Source organism: Lonchura striata, chromosome 1 (genome assembly GCF_046129695.1).
Source record: "Lonchura striata isolate bLonStr1 chromosome 1, bLonStr1.mat, whole genome shotgun sequence".
NCBI classification, from domain to species: domain Eukaryota; kingdom Metazoa; phylum Chordata; class Aves; order Passeriformes; family Estrildidae; genus Lonchura; species Lonchura striata.
Window position 1 is genome coordinate 19,113,744 of NC_134603.1, and position 22,720 is coordinate 19,136,463.

Below are 22,720 nucleotides of genomic sequence, written 5' to 3' on the forward strand. Positions count from 1 at the left end.
TGTGCTTATTAATTAAAAAAAAAAAATAGTTCCAGTTACAATATATTTCTAAAATACACTAAACAGCATTATAATGCATGAATAAGTTACAACTGCAAAATTAGTTACTAAATTATTGAAAAGGCATGTCATTAATAGCTGTTGTTTTCCTCCTTTGCTGTCTCATCCCATTTTTAGAGTCTTACCAATAAACACTGAACACTCTAAATATAAGAATAATAAATACCAGAAAACTGTCAGTTTATGAGACTGAAAATTAAGTCTGCTTCATCAAAATTCCAACTTTGTTGCTCTACTCACATTCCTTTCCCTAGGAGTTTTAAGTTACAACTTGCTCCACACAAAAATGATTTGGAATTGTGAAATGTTGCCCTGATCTGATGTTAGAGGAAAGCATCAGGATGGCATAAATTGAACAGCCATGATCATGATTAGGCTAATAAGGTGTTTTTTTATCTCTTGGAAAATATTTAATACTATTTTAATATAATCTTATGAGTGTATTAAAAAAAAAAATCTTTGATACTGTTCTTCCTTACCTCCCATTCTTTAGCAGCATCTTCAGTACTCAATTCTTCACTAGTTTCAGGCTCTTCCTTCTTTTTTACCACTATAAATCCAGGTTCCCGAAGAGACTCCCCAGTATCTTCTGCATATATTTCTGGACTCCACTGGATAAAGAAGACATACAAGTGATCTGTCCTAGAAAAGTCAAGTTATGACACAGGGGAAAAGAAAAATAAGGTAAGTTTGTGATGTCTAATAATATTCCATATTTAAGGTTAAAATAAAAATATGATTTTATATTTTACTAGATATTAGAGACCCACTTGAAAAAAAAAAAACAACTGCTAGCTCTTTGGGAGTTTTTAATTTTTAAATATATGAAGCTGACTCTGGAAAAAGAATCAGGAAACAAGTTGGCAATGAATTAGCTGTGATTTCACATACAAGTATTATCTTTCAACCACTTCTGTCCCATTGGATACTTCTGCTTAAAACTGAAGTAACCCCCAAAATAAAACACAAAGACTTTTTCATCTTATTTAGAAAGAGTTACATAAAACCAAACAAAATTAGAATTTAAAAAATGTCTGCACCTCTGTTTTGCCTACACCTGAAGAACAGCTGACGACTTCCAAGACATAATCAGATTAACACAAATTGTGGGAAGTACTACAGATATGGGGGAAGACTGCTGAAAGCATGCACATATATATATGAATCATAAAATCAAACTACAGACTATAGTAAGTACCAAGATTCAAAGTTACCTCCTTTTAAGTTTACTGCCACAAATAACACTGTTCTCCAGTTTAGAAGAGCAATATCACCCATATTCACAGGAGGCAGTTATTTGCAATCCTAACAGATGTCAGTTTATCCTGTATTTGCTGCAGGTGCATAGATAGAGCACTCAGGAAAAGGACTTGCAATGCATCCACTAGTATCTCTTGATCATGGAAAAGATTCAGAGCTAGATCTTCATGGCTCCGGTTATAAGAGTTTGAATATTCCTTATGTCTTTCTTCAGAGAGATATTTGCTATTTCTGGGTATTGTATTAGCATGAAGAATAATATTTGAGCCTCTTTTTTCTCCCTTCCTTAATAATCCTTGAAAAACGGAACACTTGTGGAACAGGAAGAGATAGAGAACAGCAAAGTTCCTCAAAAGTGCACCTTTGCCCAAAAGAATGCTGCACACAGGTATGCAGTAACAGTCTCTGAACAGGGTCAGAGTTATTCAGAATCAATCTTAACAAGGGTGATTCAGAATAACAATGATAAAAGCAGGGGTAGGGAAAAAGGGGCAAATCTTTCTCTGGCAGTAGGAAAGAATAAAACATTCTGGATGCACAAGGTTAGGTAAAATGTTTCACTGAAGTCAAAACCAAGAAGCTGCAGACTCCTCATGCACTGCATGAGGCATTCATTTTAAGCTGTCATGCAAGTATGAAAGGTTTTTTTTAAGTTTAACTTTTCAAGAACTTTGAGTTATGTATAATTATAGCAGTTACAAAAAGTAATGAAACTTGATGCTTAAGGAACTATAAAACACTCCTTCCCAGACTGGCTCCTTTGAGAGTAAGAACACTGAAATAATTCTGGTTTGTCAGATACCTACTTTTTTCTCATTCTTACTACTTGATGACAAAGACAACTGGATTGGCACTAAGCATTTTCATCTAGCACTCAGCAAGGTAACACCAAATTAAGAAAATTAACACCCTACTATGACATAGCTTTTTCTTTACAAAAAACATAGGACACACATTGAATGAATAAAGAACTGATACTGATAGTATACAACTCCATTCAGTCAGAGAGACTCTTCACAGATGAAAATAAATTCCAAGGAGATCAGTACAGACTGAAAAGTAAGAAACATTTCTTCCAAAATAGGTGATCAATTCTGCTTTGTGCTAAAGGTAAGGGCTTGCTACATTAGAAAATGAGTCAAAGAGACAGTAATAATTTTAACCAACTAATCTAGATAACATTGCCATTTATGAAACACTTATCTGTTTTCAAATTAAATATTATACTACTAGAATAACCAGATTTGAGTTAACTGTAACCACAAGAGAACTCCTGGCCCAGACAGGATTGACAGCAGCAGAATTAGTGGGACAGACCTTTGACTCAAAACTCTGTGTCCTCTCTACCACTTATGAGGTAGCAGGGGTGATGTTTAAAAGCAGGTTAGTGATGCACTACCATAGACTCAATTCTACCTGTTGGATACGTATAATACTTGAACTAATTTCAGTCCATCACATATTTCCATCCATAGTTGACATAAAAAAAAGACTACTGCCTTTCTTGTTGCAGCCAATTTCAGTATAAAATAATTTTATTTTTGTAATCAACCTCTTCTCCTTTAAAGAGCCCCACTTAGTTCTAATATTTTCTTTATATGTTACACTTTCTAGGCATTAAATAGACTTGCTGTTTTCCTTTGGACTCCCTCCAATTGATCCATATCTGTCCTCAACTGCAGTGCCCCAACTGGACATCATATGCCATTCAGCTCAAAAGAAAAGATGGAAAAATGACTTGATTATTGCAGGTAGGTATTTATACCAGGTGACAACTGATAGTTTTTTGTTTCTTTCTTTTCTCCTCACTCTTTGACAAGTATGTAACACCCCTAAAAACCACTTCTGGGTTGAAAAGAAGTCACAGTTTCCTAGCAGTAAAGATCATTTCAGAGTACAAGACTGTTCATGTCCATTCACTGGTACAGTCTCATATCTTAATTGAATGAGTTCAATAAATTTAGCTATTTCTCCAGTAGACATGCTTAAGTCAGTTCATTGAAAGGTTTTATGTTCCATACACAAAGATAAGACAAAGGAACCCCATTTAGCTCTTCTGAACGATGAGAGGATTTTTAGAAAGTTTCCAAATAATGGGTAGCACAGATAATGACAAAATTTTTGTTGCAGAACTCACTTCCTCCACCAGACACCACTTGAATCTTCCTTTCGTTATTTACTTGCTACAAACAAGAGCCTAAATAATATAATGAGAAACTATTTGCCAAACTTAAAAGTAACTCCAGGAAACCAGTAAAATGTCAGTAAGGTAATGAATTACTCCAATGGTAATCAACAATATCCTCAGATGCTGACCCTTTTTTGTGATTAGAGAGATACAGTCACTGCAAAATTGAATGGTGCAGAAAGAATAAAAAGCTCAAACACCTACAGGCAATTGTTGATTTTTACAGTTTACATCTGTCTTACCTTTCTTGTGGAACAGCAAACCAGTACTCATGTTTTTTGTCCCTTTGTGCATACTGCTGCATTGTTGCACTTGCTTGAGAAACAAATGTTTTTCTCATGGGTTTTCCAACCCTGAGACACAGAAATTTGTGAGATCGATGTCGTCGTTTTTCTTTCATAACAGAAGAACCTATTAATAAAGACAAAGTAAGCAGTCCACAATGTACTAAAGAGCTTAACAAAATCATTAATTAATTTTATATTAGACAATTGAGCGATATAGGACATTTATGCAAGTAAGTAATCGGAGATGGGGTATGATAGGTAGTAATAATAATCTGCCCTTTTTTGTTATGAAAATTACAACAGCAGAACTAACTTAAGAATACAACACACTAAATAATTCTAACATTCATTTCTGTTTCCAACTACAGATCACATTGTTACAGCGTTTCATCCAAGCTTGATATTCTTGATGCATACTCTCAATACTGAATCACCATCCTCCCACTATAAAACAGCTATCCCACATATATGAAAAAGATCCTGTGTTAAATACGTACTTTAAAAAAATATTTGTGTTAAATACACTTGATTCACACATGTCAGAGCTGTTTGTTAGTTACTTGTAATTTACAAGGGAAAACGTTCTGGCCCTATTGGTACAGGAATAAGAAGAATTTTAATGTTTTAGCTATATCAAACATTTCAATGGTATGAACACCAGCTCAGGATGAAGTGTACTGGATGTTTCAGTACAGGATTTTTCTCTCTGGTAGTATATTTAATTTAACTAATAGAATTATGTGAATACCCTCAAGGTCTGAATTGTCAAGTCAGCACAAGGTAAAAGAATAATCCTTCTTAAAATTGTTTCTTTACTATATTTGCCAAATGCTCCAGCCACAAGAGACTTTTTTAAAGCAGGAAAGGAAATTGTAATTTTAAGAGCTATTATGGTCGGTTTATCCTAGCTCTGGTATTAGATGTACATACAGATAAGTTTCAGTTTCCCAGGACACATCTTTTCTTTACAGCTGAAGTTCTCCTTCAGCATCCATGCAGACCACAGATCCACTAAGCAAAGAAGATATCACCTTCTTGCTCTATAAACATTTTCTCAATGAGATTTTCACCATGAAATTTAGAACAGTACTGTTCCACAAAAGACTATTTTTTTTCTAGTAACTACTTAAATGTTTGCTGCCTAATTTTCAGTCATGTTTTCAGTCAACATTTTAGAATTACACCTGCAGCATACAATATAGTAAATTAGCCATAATAACATGCATTATTTGGAAGTATTTTATTAATGTGTAAGCTCAAAGGTAAATTGTCAGATTTAAAAAAAACACTAAAAGGAAAGAAAAATAAACAAAGAAGCCTGGTTCATAGGACTGTCATGCAAACTTTGTGGCAGTGTTAGATAAATACTCTTTATCAATCAAATCAAATGGATTTGGTATTTGTGATTTTGGTCCTTCAGAGGCAGCAGATTAGGACTTCCCTGAGCTCAGAGAAGTGGGATTATGGTTCCAGCTATCAGATAAAAAAATAAAAACAAACAATTTAGCTCTGCCCCAAGTCTCAAAATGACTATTTCAGATGCTTTTTTAAAATCAGTTCTCCAATATCTTCTTGTGTATTTGATACAGAATTAATGAGAAAAGACTTCAGCAATGGCTACTGTGTCTCATGCTTCTTGTCTTTTCTTTCAGTCTTTGCCAATATTCAGCTAAGCAGAAAATATTTTGACACATTATCAGTAATGATATTTTAAATTGTTTATACACACAAAAAAATTATAGACTGTTACAATTTCTCCAAAGTATCAACCACATATAGCTTTATTTTAGTCCAGTGGTTAACAAAGGTATCTAAAAACAGAAGCCTGGGCAATAAAAAAATAAAAGTAGATACAAGCAAGACCTTTTTAGTTACTCAAAACTACTCATGACTATCTACTTGCATTGCATCACCTCAACATTCAGAACAAACATTTAGATCATTAATTCCAAACTCAAACATCTGGTCTGCCAAGTTCAAAAAACAATAGTTATCAAAACCTAAATTCTCAAAGCTGCCACAAAATAGAAAAAATTCAACTAAGTTCCTGCTCCAAAACTCATAGTATGACTACTTCAGAGTTTTATTTTGAGAAAGGCTACTTGAAAGTCTTTAATACATTTCAAATTTCAAATGACCTGGTGTTTATAGTGACCAACTGTTAATAGATGTCATATTCAGTCTGATGATTTTCAAGAGTTATAAATCAGATCTATGCTTTTACCTTGGTTCTGTTTAATCATGCCTGCAGAAGCTTCACTGAATCTATCTTGGTTGAGAAATATTACTTCATAATTTATTCATTTATTTGCATTCTGCTAATACAACATGCAAGAACAAGAGATGTAATAATTCCTTCTGAAGTTGGACTGAATTGGTCCAAACCTCCAAAAAACATCTTATACTTTTTGTGAGTTTTTTTTCTTTGTACATTACCCCATCAACCTTGAGTGAAGCAGCAGCACTATGTGTATATAAGGTTTCTAGCCAGAACTCTTCTGTAGGACTGTATGCAGACACTTTTTTGGTTATATATTTATGTATCTACTCTGCAAATATACGCATCACATAACACACAAACAACCCACAGTGATGCAATCTTACAAAAAACCAAAATTAAGGCATTTAATGTAACTGAGTTACAAATATTAATTTGTAAGAAAATCAGCAATTTTGCCAAAGAACACATCCTGAATTTTTTTAAAGTTACAACCACCAACTACTGCTAGCTGACATCTGCCAGAGGTATTAGAAAGCAATACTAGTAAGTATATTAGAAAGTAGCCAGAAGTATTAGAAATACTTCTAATATTTAGGGTATAAAATTTATCACAGAATGATGCAAGTATTCATCTGCTTCAAATTTCAAAATTGAGTTACATCCTTAAAAGAAGAAAAAAAAACCCAACACAACCAAAAAAAAGCCAAAAAAACCAACAAGCAAAAACCGTTTCATAAGATTTTGAAGTGCAGATGAACTTCAGTTAATCAAAGAATGTACTTCTATTCAATATAATTTCAACTTTAATACTTAACAATGAATTTAACCTTCAAATGCACTTCACTTACCTTTAATGCCTATCACACACTAAGAGAGCCTTTCCTAGTCCCCCAAATATTACACAATTAAAACAAATAGTTCAGTTATCTCCATTAGTAAGATGGGAAGACATCAGAAAGTAACTTGTAAATTTTTTAGAAAGCAAGTTCAAATTCATCCAGATGCATATTTAAGTTTTTTAAAGGCACAGCATATTTCTGTATGATAAAAACTTGAACAGACTTTAAGGGTAATATCCAACTAACAATTCCAGGACCCTGATCTTTGCAGAAGAATCAAGGTACTCAAGAAATAAAACCTAGCTGTTCACTGTATCCACAGCACTAGTTGCCTAAAACCTAGCCCTTTTTCTTCCTGAATCAAGCTTTTTGGATGCTTAACCTTGTTCTAGTCAGCATCAAAGTAAGATGAGATGCAAGTGAAAAAGCATTCTGAAAGCATCATACATTTTGTCCAAAAGTTTATGTAAGGTTTAACTTTGGAGCATCTTCAAGCCAATGAGAAATATAACCAGCCATAGAGAGAGATGTTGTACAGAATGAAAAAAAAATCCAAAATTTCCATTAAATGGGAGGGAGATACATTTTAAACTTAAAGGTTAACACTGTACCCATAAATACCCACTGACTCACCTTCTAACCGCCCATTTCCTGCAAACACAGCTTTCTGACTGATTTCTTTTTGTGAATCCTGGTGCATGTTTTCTCTTTGTTGTTTTGTTTGTTGCATAGTGTGGGTCTTCCAGAGCTTGCGGAGTTCTTCAACTTCTGCCTCAGAGTCTTGACTTTGCTCTCCCACTACTTTGCTAGGTGTCTCTTTCTTTTGAGAGTCTGTGGTATCTTCACAACCTGGACATTCTTCTTCCATCTCATTATCTGCTTTTTCTCCTAGTGAGGAACCCTGATCCTTGCCCACTTCTGTCTCCTTGCTGCTCTCCTCACTACCCTGTGATCTTTGCAAAGACTGCTGGAGGATATCTGCAGTATTTTCACCAGGTTCTTGTCCTCCTTTTATAGACATTTTAGGACTTTCTGAACTTAAGTGGGTACCAAACTGTTTAACACCTACAACCATTTCAGCACTGGGCTTTAAGTCACTGGCAGCTTCATTGGAGTCTGAAATGACTGTTAAACATTCAGCACTAGTCTGGTTTATTGTTTGGACAGATTCTGATGATGCTCCAGAAGATTTATCTTGTCGCAGCTCATCTGAGGAAACAAGTTCCTCGCGTATTGGAGAGAGTTCTGATTCTGTGAACACATCTTCTGAAAGAGACTCCTCTGTGCTTCTCGGGGCAGTGCTAGCACTGTCATTCCCCGTGTCCCGAACCCTGGAATCCGTGTCATCTGTATTGCTCTTTGCAGCTTTCTTGGAATGGCCAAGTTCCCTTACTGACAGCTGTTCTACATCTCTGTCGAGCAAAACAAGAATGTTGTTATAACAGGTACCTCTAAAGTATCAAGCTCTTTTCTTCACTGCTTTGTTCAAGCTCTTAAAACAAACAAACACTATTTCAACTTAATCCAGAGCATTAATAATAAACAAGCATAAAATGTGATACCATAATGGTAAATGTGGCTGACCTTTTGCTAGCACAACATAGCTGGGACTTCCCAAGTTCATGACATTACTTTCACAAGAAACTCTCCTATGAAACTAACAAGACTGTGAGAAGCACCTGAAGTGTAAAAATAAAATAAAAACCAAGGTAAATCCAACAAAAAGCTACACACAACCATATCCTCTAGAGGTAAAAATCATCCACATTGTTTTTTGGTTTTGTCTCCCCAGGTGGCCAGTACAATTATACAGACACATCCCACCCCTACAAGGAGGCTGACACCTAGCTCACATTTAAGACATGAATGGCAGAAATCGTCTGGTCTAACCTCAGATATCAAAGCCAATAAATGCAGAACAGTAAAAACTATCAAAGTATAGCTGACTATTCTGTTTGGCAAAATAATTCCCAAACTACTTGATACAACTGAAGATGCTGATAGTGTAAAAAAAAAAAAAAAAAAAAAAAAAAAAAAGCAAGGATAAAAATTTATTTTACCCAGAGGAGATAATCTTGCTTAAACCTGTCTTTCAAAATAAACTAAATAGAAAAGGAAGGCTAGAAAGGTATTATGAACATGCTCAAGTAGACTACAGAACTCAAGCTTTTCCCTATTGTCAAAAAACACCTGGGCAGTACACAGCCATCACAAAAACTTCTCATATTTAAACTTACTCTTGACTAGAGTTCTGTCAACTTCTTTGCTATCAGAAGCACACCAACTCTTCCACTACCTAGTACTAAATGCTTTTAAGAAGCTTGTACATTAATCTGTTTTGAAGGACACTAAATTCACAGTCTCACAAAACTTCATTTTCAGTTACACCATATTACTGAGATGCTAAATTCAGGATGTTTTCAAAGCATATGCACCCTCTTATATAAGCATTAACATGAAACTTGTAGTAAACTTTAGCTGACTGAATGATTTTACTACAAAGCATGTGGATTCAGCGTTAGAATTCATTAGACTAGGACATTTCTTTATATTTGCAAGATTATGCACAATGTAAGGTTCATGAAATCCGTAAAACACCTGTATGTGGTCAGGCATTTTTTGTCCAGTTTCAGCACAGATTGTGGCTTACATATAGAAATCATACAACATGAAATTGTAGTTTTAAGAACCAAAGCATCTAATGGGCTTATGACCATTTTCCATATCAATAGTCTGAATACTGAAAATAAGATTGCTTTCCCAAGTTTAAGCAGGTTTGACAGCTGGAAAAATTGAGAGAGTGGAAGAAGGTTAATTGTAACAGTGGAATATGTAGGAAAAAAGTGAGAAAACATGATTTAAGTGTCAAAATACTTCAAGACACATGGGTCTTGTCAGATCTAGCTGAAGCTGTTAGGACTTCTATTTAGACATTTAAAATTTGACTTCTGTTTTCCCCCAGATTTACCAATATGCCTCATATTTAGCTAAGGCACAAAAACACAGGGACTGAAGAAAATGCTAGCAGCTAGTGTTCCATCCACTAGTTTATACAGCTGACATGAAAGATAAACCAAATTAGGCATACAGACCTCTGAATGCAGAGTATGACTTTTTATTAGCAGACATTTTCTTTCCATATGTATTCATATTATAAACAAAAGAGAAAATGCATGTGCTACAGGAGCACAAAAATCAATGGCATCATTAAGTCATTAACAAACTAAGCATTTTAGAGAAATACTTGTTTTACAACTGCAGTAACATGATTCAAGCATAGAGTTATCCAATTCTTTCCACTGTGTATCAATTGAAATAGGAACTGTGAGCTACAGTTTAAAACTCAGTCTGGAAAAAAAACTTCCAGAAAGAAATTTTGATGAAGGCATCATCATTGTACATCAAAAGCCCCTAAAGCACTACTGTAGCAAAATGTATTTCAGTTGCCCTTTCAATAGACACATGACATCAGGCAGCAAACAAGACCATGCCAAAACAACCATTTATTCCCAGGGTTATACCAAAACTGAGCTCATAAATGGTATCAGGCAATTTACTACTTGTGAGTGCCCATATTGTTAAGATTATCAAGAGAGATGTGCTTAGGGTACTAACTATATGAACTCTAAGAGGGTATTTTTAAGAGTTACTGAATATCTTAAAAAATGTAACTATTTTAAGTAGGGTACAGTGTTACACATCAAGCAAACAGCTTTACCCTCTCTTGGTTAAAGAAGCCCAATTCCCTGCAGCTAGGTAATTGAGGAAGTCTGCAAATGTTTGTGCTTTATGGTCTGCAATAGGTAAAGGTGACATAATTTATTTTTTTGATCTTTTTTTGGATTTCAAGACAGAATTTATCTTTTTCCAATGACAATATAAAAGTGCAGCATAAAAAACCAGAACAGAACAAAGTTCTTTAAAGTTGATTTTAAATGTCTGCTGCACTAAACACCAGTGCTTAGACCTCACCAATCCAAATTCACTGTTTACTCCAAAAAAAGACTGAATATGGTGAATAAGTAGCTCCTCCCTTAGCCATAAAGGGAGAAAAATATACTCCTAGGCCCATGAGAATATATGCAAATCTTAGGAAATGAGTTTAATGCATTTGTCAGAGCAACAAGATTGAGAAGCAAGTGAAAATTGCTAAACAATAAAAATTTATACCTAGAATTGTCAAAGCTACACTTTCTTATTGTTAACACCGTTTTTAAATTATTGAAGACCCAAACAGCATCTACTACTATTTCCATATAGGGGACGGGGCAGAGGAAATGATGTGGTACCAGAGATCTCTATAAGAGACTACTGGAGGAAATTAGAATCCATGTATATAGAAGAAGATTTATCCTGTATCATATATATGATGTGAGAACTGAAGGTAAAGCAAACTTTCCATAGGATCTTTCCAAGCCAATCTTTGATATCCTTTCCTAACAAGAAAAAGAAGGAAAATGCTGGTTTGCTAGTTTTGTATGGTCAACAATATGGCTACAGTTCAGATTTACTCAAAGCTTTACAAATACTGTTCTATCTTACATGCTTAATGACTCCTTAATTTTGCTGTCCACAATTTCCTTATACAGAGCAGCTGACATCACTTCTTCCATTGGACACATGATGCCATATTCTTCACAGCCATTCTCTTGGACCAGAGGATCCATTTTATGAGGATCAAACATTATATTATTTGGCGTCACTAGCAGCACACCATTGACCGTACCCTAAAATGAGAGGGAAAAGAAGTGGTAATTTTTCTCCTTCAAATTCCAGCTTATTCTTCATTCTTCAGTAAGAAAAAGGTGTTTTCTATTTTTTTTTAATAAAGCCATTTAAAATTTATATTTAAGCAACTGTTACGTTACTAAGTCATTGTTAAAGACAAGAAACTAACTTTTTCTGGGGAAGCAAATTAGTATACCACCTGCTTTCCCAAAAGAAAAAAGTTTTATTCCTCACAACTAATCAATAATTGGTTTTAGTAAAATATGAGAAACCTTACACACTGGAGAATACACTAAAACAGCTCCTCTGAGATAAGGAGACATCCTTCCCAGATAACCACAGGGCTTAACTGGTAGGTTTGAAAGCAATTTTTGTCTAAAACTTGACTCTTAACTCTTCTCTCTCACTTTCTAGTATTTATTTAGAGAAACCTTCAAAACCTATCATTTATCTTAATTTATTTTACACAAAAGTAACAGAGAGGCTGATACAAGTCCTTCTAACTTAATGGATGTGCTGATTGATTGGCCAAACACATTTATAGAATGAAATTAGAATAAAAATACTCAAGACTATTGAAGGTGAAACTTTAGATGGTTTTAATCACAATTATACTGCTGCAGTACATTAATGCAGTCGTGTCTAAACTTTAACTATGAGAAGCTTGGAGGTTGATATTCATACTATGAATTGTAGGGTTCTTATACAATACAAGTATTAAAACAGTTAATTTACAATATATTGAACTTTTTTGAACAAAAAAAGTTAGAAACATGCAAACAGCAATTGCCTGCTACAGAAATTCATTTAACTGTTGGAACAGTAGAGTTTGAGCTGCAACTATGAACTGGAGAAAACCTAGCTTTAAGTAGAGTGACAGGAATACTTCAGTTACAGATCTTGACTCCTAAAGACTTTACAAATCTAGTCAGGCATTCCAAGCTTTCTTGCAAGAACTCAGTTCACAAGCTGTTGAAGGAATATTTATCTTACTGATAAAACATTCAAAGCTATTATAAAGAGTGTGGATTGGATGAGATGGTTTTCAATTTTTTTCCAAGAAGACATTAGCACAGCTCAAACACAAATACAGTTCTTCCAAACTCAAGAAATTTTGTTCCCAGGTGATGGTTGATGACCTTCACAGTAGGAATACAAAGATGACATGTAGTACAAAGAAAAGTGCATGTTATAAAAAAAAGCCCCAACCAAAACAAAAGTGTTATTAAAGTCTCAACAATGACCAATGCTATTTCTAGTACAGAAAAATGAAGACATGTCTCAAAAGCAGTCCAAGCAACTGGGCTACTTTTAGTTGCTCAGTGCTTAATCAGATATCATTTAGAATGCAACACATGTGCTGAAGACTTTGAAGTCAGCAAAAGACATCTACATAATTCCAAGTTCTAAAGTACCAAAACAAGATTGTTACAGGTATTTCTTTCCTAGCGCTGTACTGTGGAAATAGACTTTCAAGGTTGTCCTCCAAAAGAACAACTATAAAGAGAAGTCTACATTTTGTTGTATCTATTGTAATCCAAAAAACAAATTTAACATGACTGCAGAAGTGAGTCTACTCAGAAGAACTATTAGAAGAACTGCTTCTCTTTAATAACAAATATAACTTCCTTTAAATTCAGTACATAATTAAAACAAAAAAGCAACAGCTTTTCTATATCTGACTCTTTCATTAACAGTCATGAAAATAGAATTTCATTACTACTCTCTAGATCTCACCCAGAAATTGTCATAGTCTTGATGGCAGTTGGAATAGATGATCATTGTAGGTCCCTTCCAACCAAAATATCTTATTATATTCTTTCAGTGCCCAAATACTGCATGTGGATCTTCAAAACAGTCAGGCTGAAGAGAAAATGTTAAGGCTGTATGACTGCTCTATCTGGAGGATTTAAGTGTTCAACACCAACTTCCACAATAACATATTACTCAGTAGGGAAAAAAAAAAAAAAACAGTAATTGAGCTCATTAGAAAGCTCTTCATTTCCAGAATAATATTGTCTTCATTCGTCCACTATCTCATGAACCTTCCTTGATAAACTAAGTACACATGAAGCTTTTGAGGCAATAAAAAGGTGATATTTTTCTGTCAAGGGATGTGGTGTCACAACTTAAGATATCATTCATATCAACAAGTTCCAGTGCTTTATAACTTGCTTTCAAGAGCATAGATAAGACTGCTTCAGCTGACAGCACAGGCCAAAAATTGATTAAAGCAAAAAAGCTTATCTGAATATTAGAGTCATATCATCAGAGTAACATGTATGAAGAACCTGTTACATATCAACCACTCATTTCAGTTGTCTTCCTTCACACTCAGTTTTAGCAGTTCAGAAAACACCAACTTACCCCTCCCAAAGCCCACAAGCCAGGCTTGTTAGTATCTTAAGGAAACACCATTATATCAAGGACAAAAATCTGTGCATGTGCAAGGCTACTCACTATATAAGGAAAAACAACTTTAAGAGACCTTCTATTGTAAACAGAAGCTTCCTAGAGAAGACTGACAATGACCCATCTAACGGCAAAGAATCCCAAACTGGTACATTGACATGGCTTTAGCACATATGTAATTAAGGATTAAAACCTATCTCTGCAGCCTCAAAGACACAGCTAAAAGTAATAGAAGTTTATCTTGATTTAGAAGAAACCCTCAACACCAATAGGTAGGCAGGCATTCAACGTGAAAATTAACTTGAAAGTCTACTTCCATGTAAAATTTACTACAGCAATAGAAATTGAGGATTAAACACTCAGACCTAGCAGACTTTCATCTGGATTTGACAAAGCAGCTCAAACACTTCACCTGCAATTACTTATAAGGAAGTGAAAGATTATACACGTATCTTGAAAACAATGTATTTATAGCACCTTAACAACAGATGACCTATTTCATTCTTCTCAATTTAAAAAACATAATGCAACACATCTGTTTCACAAGTTACTAGACATGGTCCACAGTTACTAGATGAACACTTCAGGATATTTTTCTAGAGAAGAACTGCTGCTCCAAATTAATAAAAATTAAATTCCTAATAATACACTAATTAGCATTAATTTTCATTATTTCCTCCAAGGATCACTGAATGTTGACCCAGATAGCTAAGCAATGTTCGGGTAAGAGCCACATAAAGAAACATTTTGTTTGACTGCAAATTTTAGCTACTCTTTTTCAGACATGCCAATGTTTTTGACACTTTCTCTTACAATTTCTATGACTCTTTACAGGAAAAATATCTTCAGGTTTACTACCTTGTTTGCAGGAGTAAAAGCTTCCTTAAAACTTATTACTCAATTGATGTTGTTTCTAGTATGGACAGAAACCAAGTGCTATTGATTCTGGGAGGAAAAAAGAACATCAGAACAAAACATACAAGTGGGAGCAGACAAGCCTTTAGCCAACAGCTTAAGAGCTGCTCTTTGCATTATGCTAGTCATCAGTGAGAGATGGAAACTGCAGCAACTCCTGACTTTGAGAGTTAACACCATACCTTTGCATAAGTCAAGAAAAAACTGCATCTCTTCTTTAAAAGAAATACCTGAAACTTCATTTCCTTGTTAGAAATGAAGGATCAGACAGATTTCTATGTAAGCATTCCTAAAATACATACACTCCAGAACTATTGTATCAGAGTATGTAATGATGAACTCCTCAGCATTTTAGTATCAGGCACTCATTTAAGGTTCTAAAACAACTTTTCTGGTTACTCATATAGATTTATGCACTATGGCAGCAGATGTCACAGTCATCTCATGAAATACCCAGGAATGGGTAATAACAGTGACACCAGAAAATATCCTAGAGTATCTCTGTATCAATAGTGTGGCTGGCAGGACCAGGGCAGTGATTCTTACTCTGTACTCAGCACTAACGAGGCCACATGTCAAATATTGTGTTCAGCTCTGGATCCCTCAATTCAGGAAGTACATGGAGGTGCTGGAGCAAGTCCTTAAAAGGCCAGTTGAGCTGGTGAATGGTCAAGAGATTAAGTCCTGTGAGCAGTAGCAGATGGAGCTGGGCTTGTTCAGTCTGGAGACAAGGAAGCTCAGGAGGGACCTTATTACTCTCTACAACTGTGAGAAGAGGTTGTAGCCAGGTGGGCATTAGCCTCTTCTCCCAGGCAACCAGGAACAGGACAAGAAGAAATGGCCTCAAGGCGTGCCAGGGGAGGTTTAGGTTTGGCATCAAGAGGAATTTCTTCACAAAAAGGATTATTAAGCATTGGAATGGGCTGCCCAGTGAGGTGGTGGAGCCACCGTCCTGGGAGATTTAAGTAATGCCTAGATGTGGTACTTAGTGCCACGGTCTAATTGACAACGTGGTGATCAGGGAAAGATTTGACTTGACCTCAGAGGTGTTTTCCAACCTAAATGATTCTGTAATGCTGGTCTTGGCAAGTTACTTCCAACAAGCTAACCTCCCTTGCTATCTTACAAGCACCAAAGACAACTGAGAGCCTAGTCTGCTCCCCATATATAATCAACTCAGTTCCTTGCTTTTGGAGCAGGGAGCAAGTTCCCAAGCTCCTTCTCTGACCTGGTTGAACTACTGAAAATATTTTCAGTGTGACTATATTCTTCAAAGTGAAGAACATCACAGGGGCTTATTTCTGAAAAACAAAGCCCTTTCTATGCCTTTGTCTACCAAAATTAAGAAAATATGCTTCTCCTTTATGGGCTATTAAGTTGGGTCTTCAGCCAAGATCCCTTTAAAATAAATCAAATACCCACTTAACATTTCAGAAACAGGTCTTTGATTTTTTAACAAATTCATTTTTTTCGAAATAGCCACAAGTATTATTCTAATTATTGAATTTTTAAATTGACTATTATTTGAATTGAATTTTAATTGACTATTATTTGAATTATGTTGTCTCTAAAACAACAGTGTTGTTAGAGGTCTGCAAATCAGAGCACAAGCTCAAATAAAAACACTGGACAATGGCATGCACACTACCAACTGCTACCTGACTCCAGTACACTGCTCTTTGCTCTAATCTTCTAATTTTCTAGTCCTTGGGAAAAAATAATTTAAAAAAATGAACATCCATACACAGCTCTTTTGTTGCTACAGAACCTTGGAAAAGAGCTTTTTAGTGCATCCTCCACAAAATAACCAATAACCTGTTTCTCTTGGACCATAATTACTAAGTAGTTGTTGAGAGAAAAAATACCAAAAATACTGTCTATGAAACTGAAATACAAATTAGACTCTGCATGTAGCTACTAAGTAGTTCAACATTATACTGTTACAAGAAGTTCTGATTCTGGAACAAAACTCCCCAAAATAGCACTTGCAGAAGTCAAGTTTCCTGTATGCAATAAATTTTAAAGACATGAAGTAAAATTCTGTTCAGATGCAGCTCAGATTTAAGATCCTCAAAGAGAAATGCTAACGCACTCTATTGCTAATAACCATGTGGAAATGCTAGGTTTTTGAAAAAATAGGTTCTTTGAGACTTATAGCTCATCCAGAAAATATTAATCCAGATACATAAAAATATACACATTGAAAGTAGACTAAACTGCACATGCACACATTAATTTCTGAATCAGTTTTGTCTTCTTACCATTAAAATTCCTTACACCTCAAGAAATGGAAGCTCTAACTCCCATGCAATACCTGACATGGAAATCTGATCATTATAAAGGGAGGTTTAGAGACAAACTATCACACTGGTGAGCCCATACATTAAGCAGTTCAGTAAAACAGTTCTAAGAAAGTTTAAAAGGACTCCTAGCAAGAAGTTTTCAAAGATAAGTTCTCTAAATAATTCTGTTATATTTTTGAACACACAAGGTTGAATAAAAACTGTAATTTATGAAGCTTTTATCATGAAAATAACATTTCTTTTATGTTTTGTTTCTTGTAGCAGTTTTGAACCTCAATGTCCTCCTTTTCACTTAATGAACGATAAATGTGTGTTTTCTGTGCTTTCATTTCCAGAACAGTGGTTTGGATTTTTTCAAGCCTCAATATTAGTAATTTTCCCTTACCTACTACATTTCAAAACAGTTAAGTTAGCAAAAATAATAAAGAACTCCAAACTTCCGTTACTAGTTTTAATCAAGTAGACTGTTTAAAGTACCTTTCTTTCAGCTCAAAGAACAGTGCAGAGAATGAAAAAAACCCAGAGCAGCACACTCTTCTACAGCAGAAGCCAACAGTGCAGTTGTAAGACAAGGCACACCTATGTACGTAGCATGCAGTGAGTCAAGGTGTGACTGGAGCACACTGGTCACACTGATTTTTTGTCTGTTCAGAATATTCACATGACCCTGTCTCTTACTGTGCATTGCAGGTTCCAAACACTGCTCCTCAGAGAATTCCTCTGTGCTTGTCTAGAAAGCCACGAGTGTGACTAAACACAACTCCAACCATATACAAAATAAGCAGTCTAAAAAAGTGAGAAAAGAGACGCTTACCCAAATGAAAGCTCTTTTGCATAGACATACTGAAAAATAGGCTTTCACTAGATTTCAGTCTACAAGCAGCACAGTGATGACAGACTTCACAGCTGAAGCCCTAAAGAATGGCTAACTATGTGCTTCAAAACCACTTTCAGAGTAGAAAGCAAAAGATTAACCTTTTAAGCTTTCTCCAAAAAACTTTTATTGTCCTGCATCATGAGAAAATGTATCAAGGAGTGGCAAGACAACACTCAAGAGAACGTACTTACCGTATGTGGCACAGTCTAAATTATATGCTAAACTTGTAAGATCTGGCACTCAAATCTGAGCAAGTCAGTATTCATTTTTCTCCCACCCACCTCCCCCAGTATGGATAGACACTGCAATGGGTTATACAACTTTCTAGAAACAGAATTTTCCCTGAAGCTCTTAGAAAATAGGCTGTAATGCTGAAAGTCGAAGACCATTAATATTCCTAGGAGAAACTACAGCACACAAATTATGTGCTGTAAATTTTAACTCCAGATTTTTTTAAGTAATCAAATTTCGAATATTTCAAGTACTTTGAATTGTATTGCATTTGTTGAGTGAAGGCATTTTTCATAATGTCTAATAGTAATTTTTCTGTTAAGTAGGGGACAAAAATCAATACATTTTGATTTTTGGTAAAGTGCTCTGAGATAATGGCAAAATACTTTACCTTAGTCCCTAGAAGTCTGTGCAAGACTTGTGCACTTATGAGTTAAACAAAGGTTAATTAAGTGTCACTAACTGGGAGGCATTTTGTGTAATGATGCTATTGAGAGAACTGTAACTGCTTCAAAGAAAAAAAAAAAAATCAAGGTTTCTACCACACCACACCAAACGGTGAACAATAGAGAACTTGTTTGCAGAATGAGAGGTTTATTCTGCTCTCATTGTTCTGCTTTTAAAAAAAAGTAAGCAAAGCTACACAACTGTGTATTTTCTAGTACAGTTTAAGTCATGTTTTTGTCCACTGTAAGTAAATAAAATTACCTATGAGAGATACTAACATAAGGAACAAACAGACCTCAGGCCCTCAACATACAAGAATTATGTGACGGACATCGCTGATGCTGTACTGTTACATATCAACTGCCTGCATCAATCATGTCCTGAACAAGAGGCCTGGAGAACCCAAAGGAAACAGCAAGTAAAAAAATTAATATATTTATACAGACGTAAGCATGTGAGTTGATTCATCTATTCATTCCTGACTAAAGTATAAACACAGAATAGACTTTAAATATGCTTTATTATTACATCCTATACAGTAACAGTAAAACCTGAATGTTTCAGTACCTTGCCATTAGTGAATATGCTTCATTATTACATCCTATACAGTAACAGTAAAACTTAAATGTTTCAGTACCTTGCCATTAGTGATGTACTTGCAGTTAATTTTTAGAAACTTCTCTGTAAATGCTTCCTCCTCTTCGGAGGTGGATGATACCACTCTTGAAGGACGAACACAAGCATGTGCTGGAGACACAGCCGACTCCTTCTGTTGGACTCCATCTGAATCCTGAAAGAAATTATAAAAAAACAAAAAAGAACTTAGCAACTTGTTTTTTTCAATATCAACTTCTGGAGATTTTCTGCAGTGTAATTTGAACTAGTCACGTCACTGATGGGCAGATTATAAAAGAACTGCCCCAACAGGGACTCAAGGATTTAAATCTGACCACCAACACAGAAGTGTTCAAGGCCAGGCTGGATGGTGAGTAACCTGGTCTAGTGGAAGGTGTCCCTGCCTATGGCAGAGAGGCTGGAACTGGGTATCTCTAGGAGATACTGGGTATCCCTTCCAACCCAACCTATTACACAATTCTACAAAAGATTTAAAAAAAAATCACATACACAAATGCTGAATAAGTTTGCACACAAAGATCCTGGCAATTTTTCTAGCCCATGTTCTACTCTACCCATTCAGTTCACATTTTTCCAGTATTTTAACTGGGCTGCTTTGGAACAGTATCAAAGGCCTGGCTCTAGTCAGGGTAAGAAACATGCCTTCCCTCATCTGCTGAGCTCATCATTTCCTCACAGAAAGCAATCAGTTTTGCCAGGTATGGTATAGCCTTGGTAAGTTCTCTCTGGCTGTTTCCAACCATCTCTGTCATTCATTCACATGCCTGGATTTAACTTTCAGAGGATTGCCTTCATTACTTCCCTGGGAAGATAATAGAGTTATCTACCTCACTATTTACCAGTATATCCAACTAAGTAGTGAACATGGAACCCTACCAGGGGCAGGACAGACAAAAAAAATTGTTTTCAAACTAAAGATAACCAATCAGTAGACAGACTTTACCAAAGCCTATTTTATCGGTACAGAAACCCTGTTTTGGAGCTTTACCCACATCTAAAGGTCTCAATTTCATACATAATTGCTATTTTTAGTTACTAATAAAATACTACTATTTCTAGAAAACAGGAAGTCCCATGTTTCCTTTGGTTTTCTGCTTTCCTGTTCAGTTCTATTCACTAGTACAGATTGCACATAAATGCCTTTAATCATATCTAGGAACATTATGCACAACTGTTCTCAGTTCATTATCTCTCTGGCACTACTTTAGCCTTTGTCAGCATCTTTCAACCTTCATTACAGATCAACCAAAAACCCAAAACACTAAACTGAATTTTGCTGAAAAAGCTAATCAAGATATAATTAGGAAACAAACCTCCTGGAGAATAATTCTACTTCTACATATGCCTTCCTTCTGAAAACTACAAAGTCATTCTTGTGACACATAACTCAGCAAGTGGTTCTGAAAGTGCTCCGCTGATAACTAAGCCCACTCTGAATAAGCCAGCTATTTCTCACAATCTCAGTATGGCCTGGGAAAGGGAGGGGCAGGGGGATGCAGAACTACAATGGTAGACTTTCCAATTTAGTGATGATGCACTTGCCACTACATATTAATTTCAAGTTGCATTTAAGCTTTTATAGGTAGCAAAGCATACAGGATCTTCTTAAATATGTGCCTAAGACTTCTCAATGAAGAAATCTTTCAAAAGCCCAGTAGCACCAGAAAAGCTTCAAAATTAAGCTAGTTCTTACAGTCTTACTGACAGCAACAAAATTATTGAAATACACAATGAAATCTTAGCTGAAGTGTAGCAAAATTAAAACAAAACAAAAAAACCCAACAAAAAACCTACCAAAAACTCCCCAGCTTTAACAAAGAGTTATGCAGGTCTTATATCAGCCACATGCTGGTTTGTATCTAGCACATGGCTGTGGTAAGCTACTCCATTTTTGATAAAGTAAAAGAACAAGAATAGAACATGGCAGTTTATTTTTGACTGAACAGGCATTCAGATATTTTTTCTCCTTCTTATTAAATCTGTAATGAGAAAGCACTGATTCTATTGTCCAGAACAGAGAGAAGACTCCTTTACATTATATAAGCACAGGAACACATCTTTACCTTGAAACATGCTCAAATTTAAACTGCAAATCTCGAGTCAAAACTGGAGGACAGTCAAAGAAGACAGACATCAAAAGAGCATTAGAGAACACATACTAGTATGTATCTCCTTCCTAATGATAGTAATCAGCAAAAAGAGAAAAGAAAACCATGAAAGACAGGTGCTATGATGAATAACAAAACCCTCCAGCCTTAACTGCTCACACAAAAGCTGAGTGCCATTTGTGTTATTAGAGAAGACTGAAAACAAAACCAAATGCACACAGTCCACACTGACAAGTACAAGTGATTTCTGTTACTTGATTTTTTGACAAATATTTCTTCTTTCCTTAGATGTACTTTGAAAGGCCCCAGAAACAAAATAATCATATTATACATTGTTTCACTGCTAATCTGATCTTCATGAAGCATTTAAAAACTGCATGTGACAATCCACAACAGGTAACAAGATACTTTATTGTTACATAACTATTCTGTGCATCAGTTAAATAAAATTTAACATTCCAGTTGTTGCTAGCACTGGACTGACTACACTAAATGAAAAAATCTTTTGCAGAAAAGGTTTTTAAGTATTTTCATTTACTTTGTTTCTTCTACACTTGCAAGGTTTTTTCTCCCATATGAGCATACAGTCAGCAGAAAGTTTTCAAACACATTACATCTCCTTATCTACTATATGCTAAGTGATACACAAAATAATTGACAAAAGAAAGAATGAGGTATTTTTCTGGAATGGAATCTGTAGGAAGAGCTCAGATTTCCATAATAAAATTGGTACTTTTTCCCTCTAGTTGTGTGTAACTTCTCACAACATATGTTACATGTGTAGGTCTTCCTAAGACTGCTATAGATACAAGGTATATGATACAAGAATGTATTCTTGCAGGTGAGTCTGCTTACTGTGCTACACCACCCTGAGCTTGCCATCAAACATAAAAGAAATTATTCAGCACAAATGACAGACGTCAGAACTGGCATACTAAGACAGAGAAAAGGTATCACAGCAAAACCAAACAGTGATTCTCAGTAGAAGGGGCACCACAGACTGTAATGCAGCTTGGGAACCTGTTCAGCAACAAAACAAAATCTTAATATTTAAACTCATCTGGACCAAATCATGTAAGCAAATAAGTAAATGCTTTAAATCGCAAACCTTCCTAAACTTCGAGCACGCAGGATCCTGGAACAGATGTTTGACAGTTTGACTGAGTAGTGTCAAAATATGCTAACAAGACAATTTCTTATTTGAGAGG

At 35.4% G+C, this 22,720-nt stretch overlaps 1 protein-coding gene across 13 annotated transcripts in view; it reads right to left on the reverse strand.

Moving 5' to 3' along the window:
* Positions 1–22,720, reverse strand: part of OXR1 (oxidation resistance 1) — a 259,555-nt gene that overhangs the window by 30,209 nt on the left and 206,626 nt on the right. For all 13 annotated transcript variants that reach the window (XM_021546455.3, XM_021546451.3, XM_021546444.3 and 10 more), the window contains 5 exons: positions 19,406–19,558; positions 11,398–11,582; positions 7,489–8,267; positions 3,751–3,919; positions 540–702 (listed from right to left, as the gene is read on the reverse strand). In XM_021546455.3, coding sequence (XP_021402130.2) covers positions 540–702; positions 3,751–3,919; positions 7,489–8,267; positions 11,398–11,582; positions 19,406–19,558 — 1,449 coding nt within the window. The remainder of the gene's footprint in view (positions 1–539; positions 703–3,750; positions 3,920–7,488; positions 8,268–11,397; positions 11,583–19,405; positions 19,559–22,720) is intronic.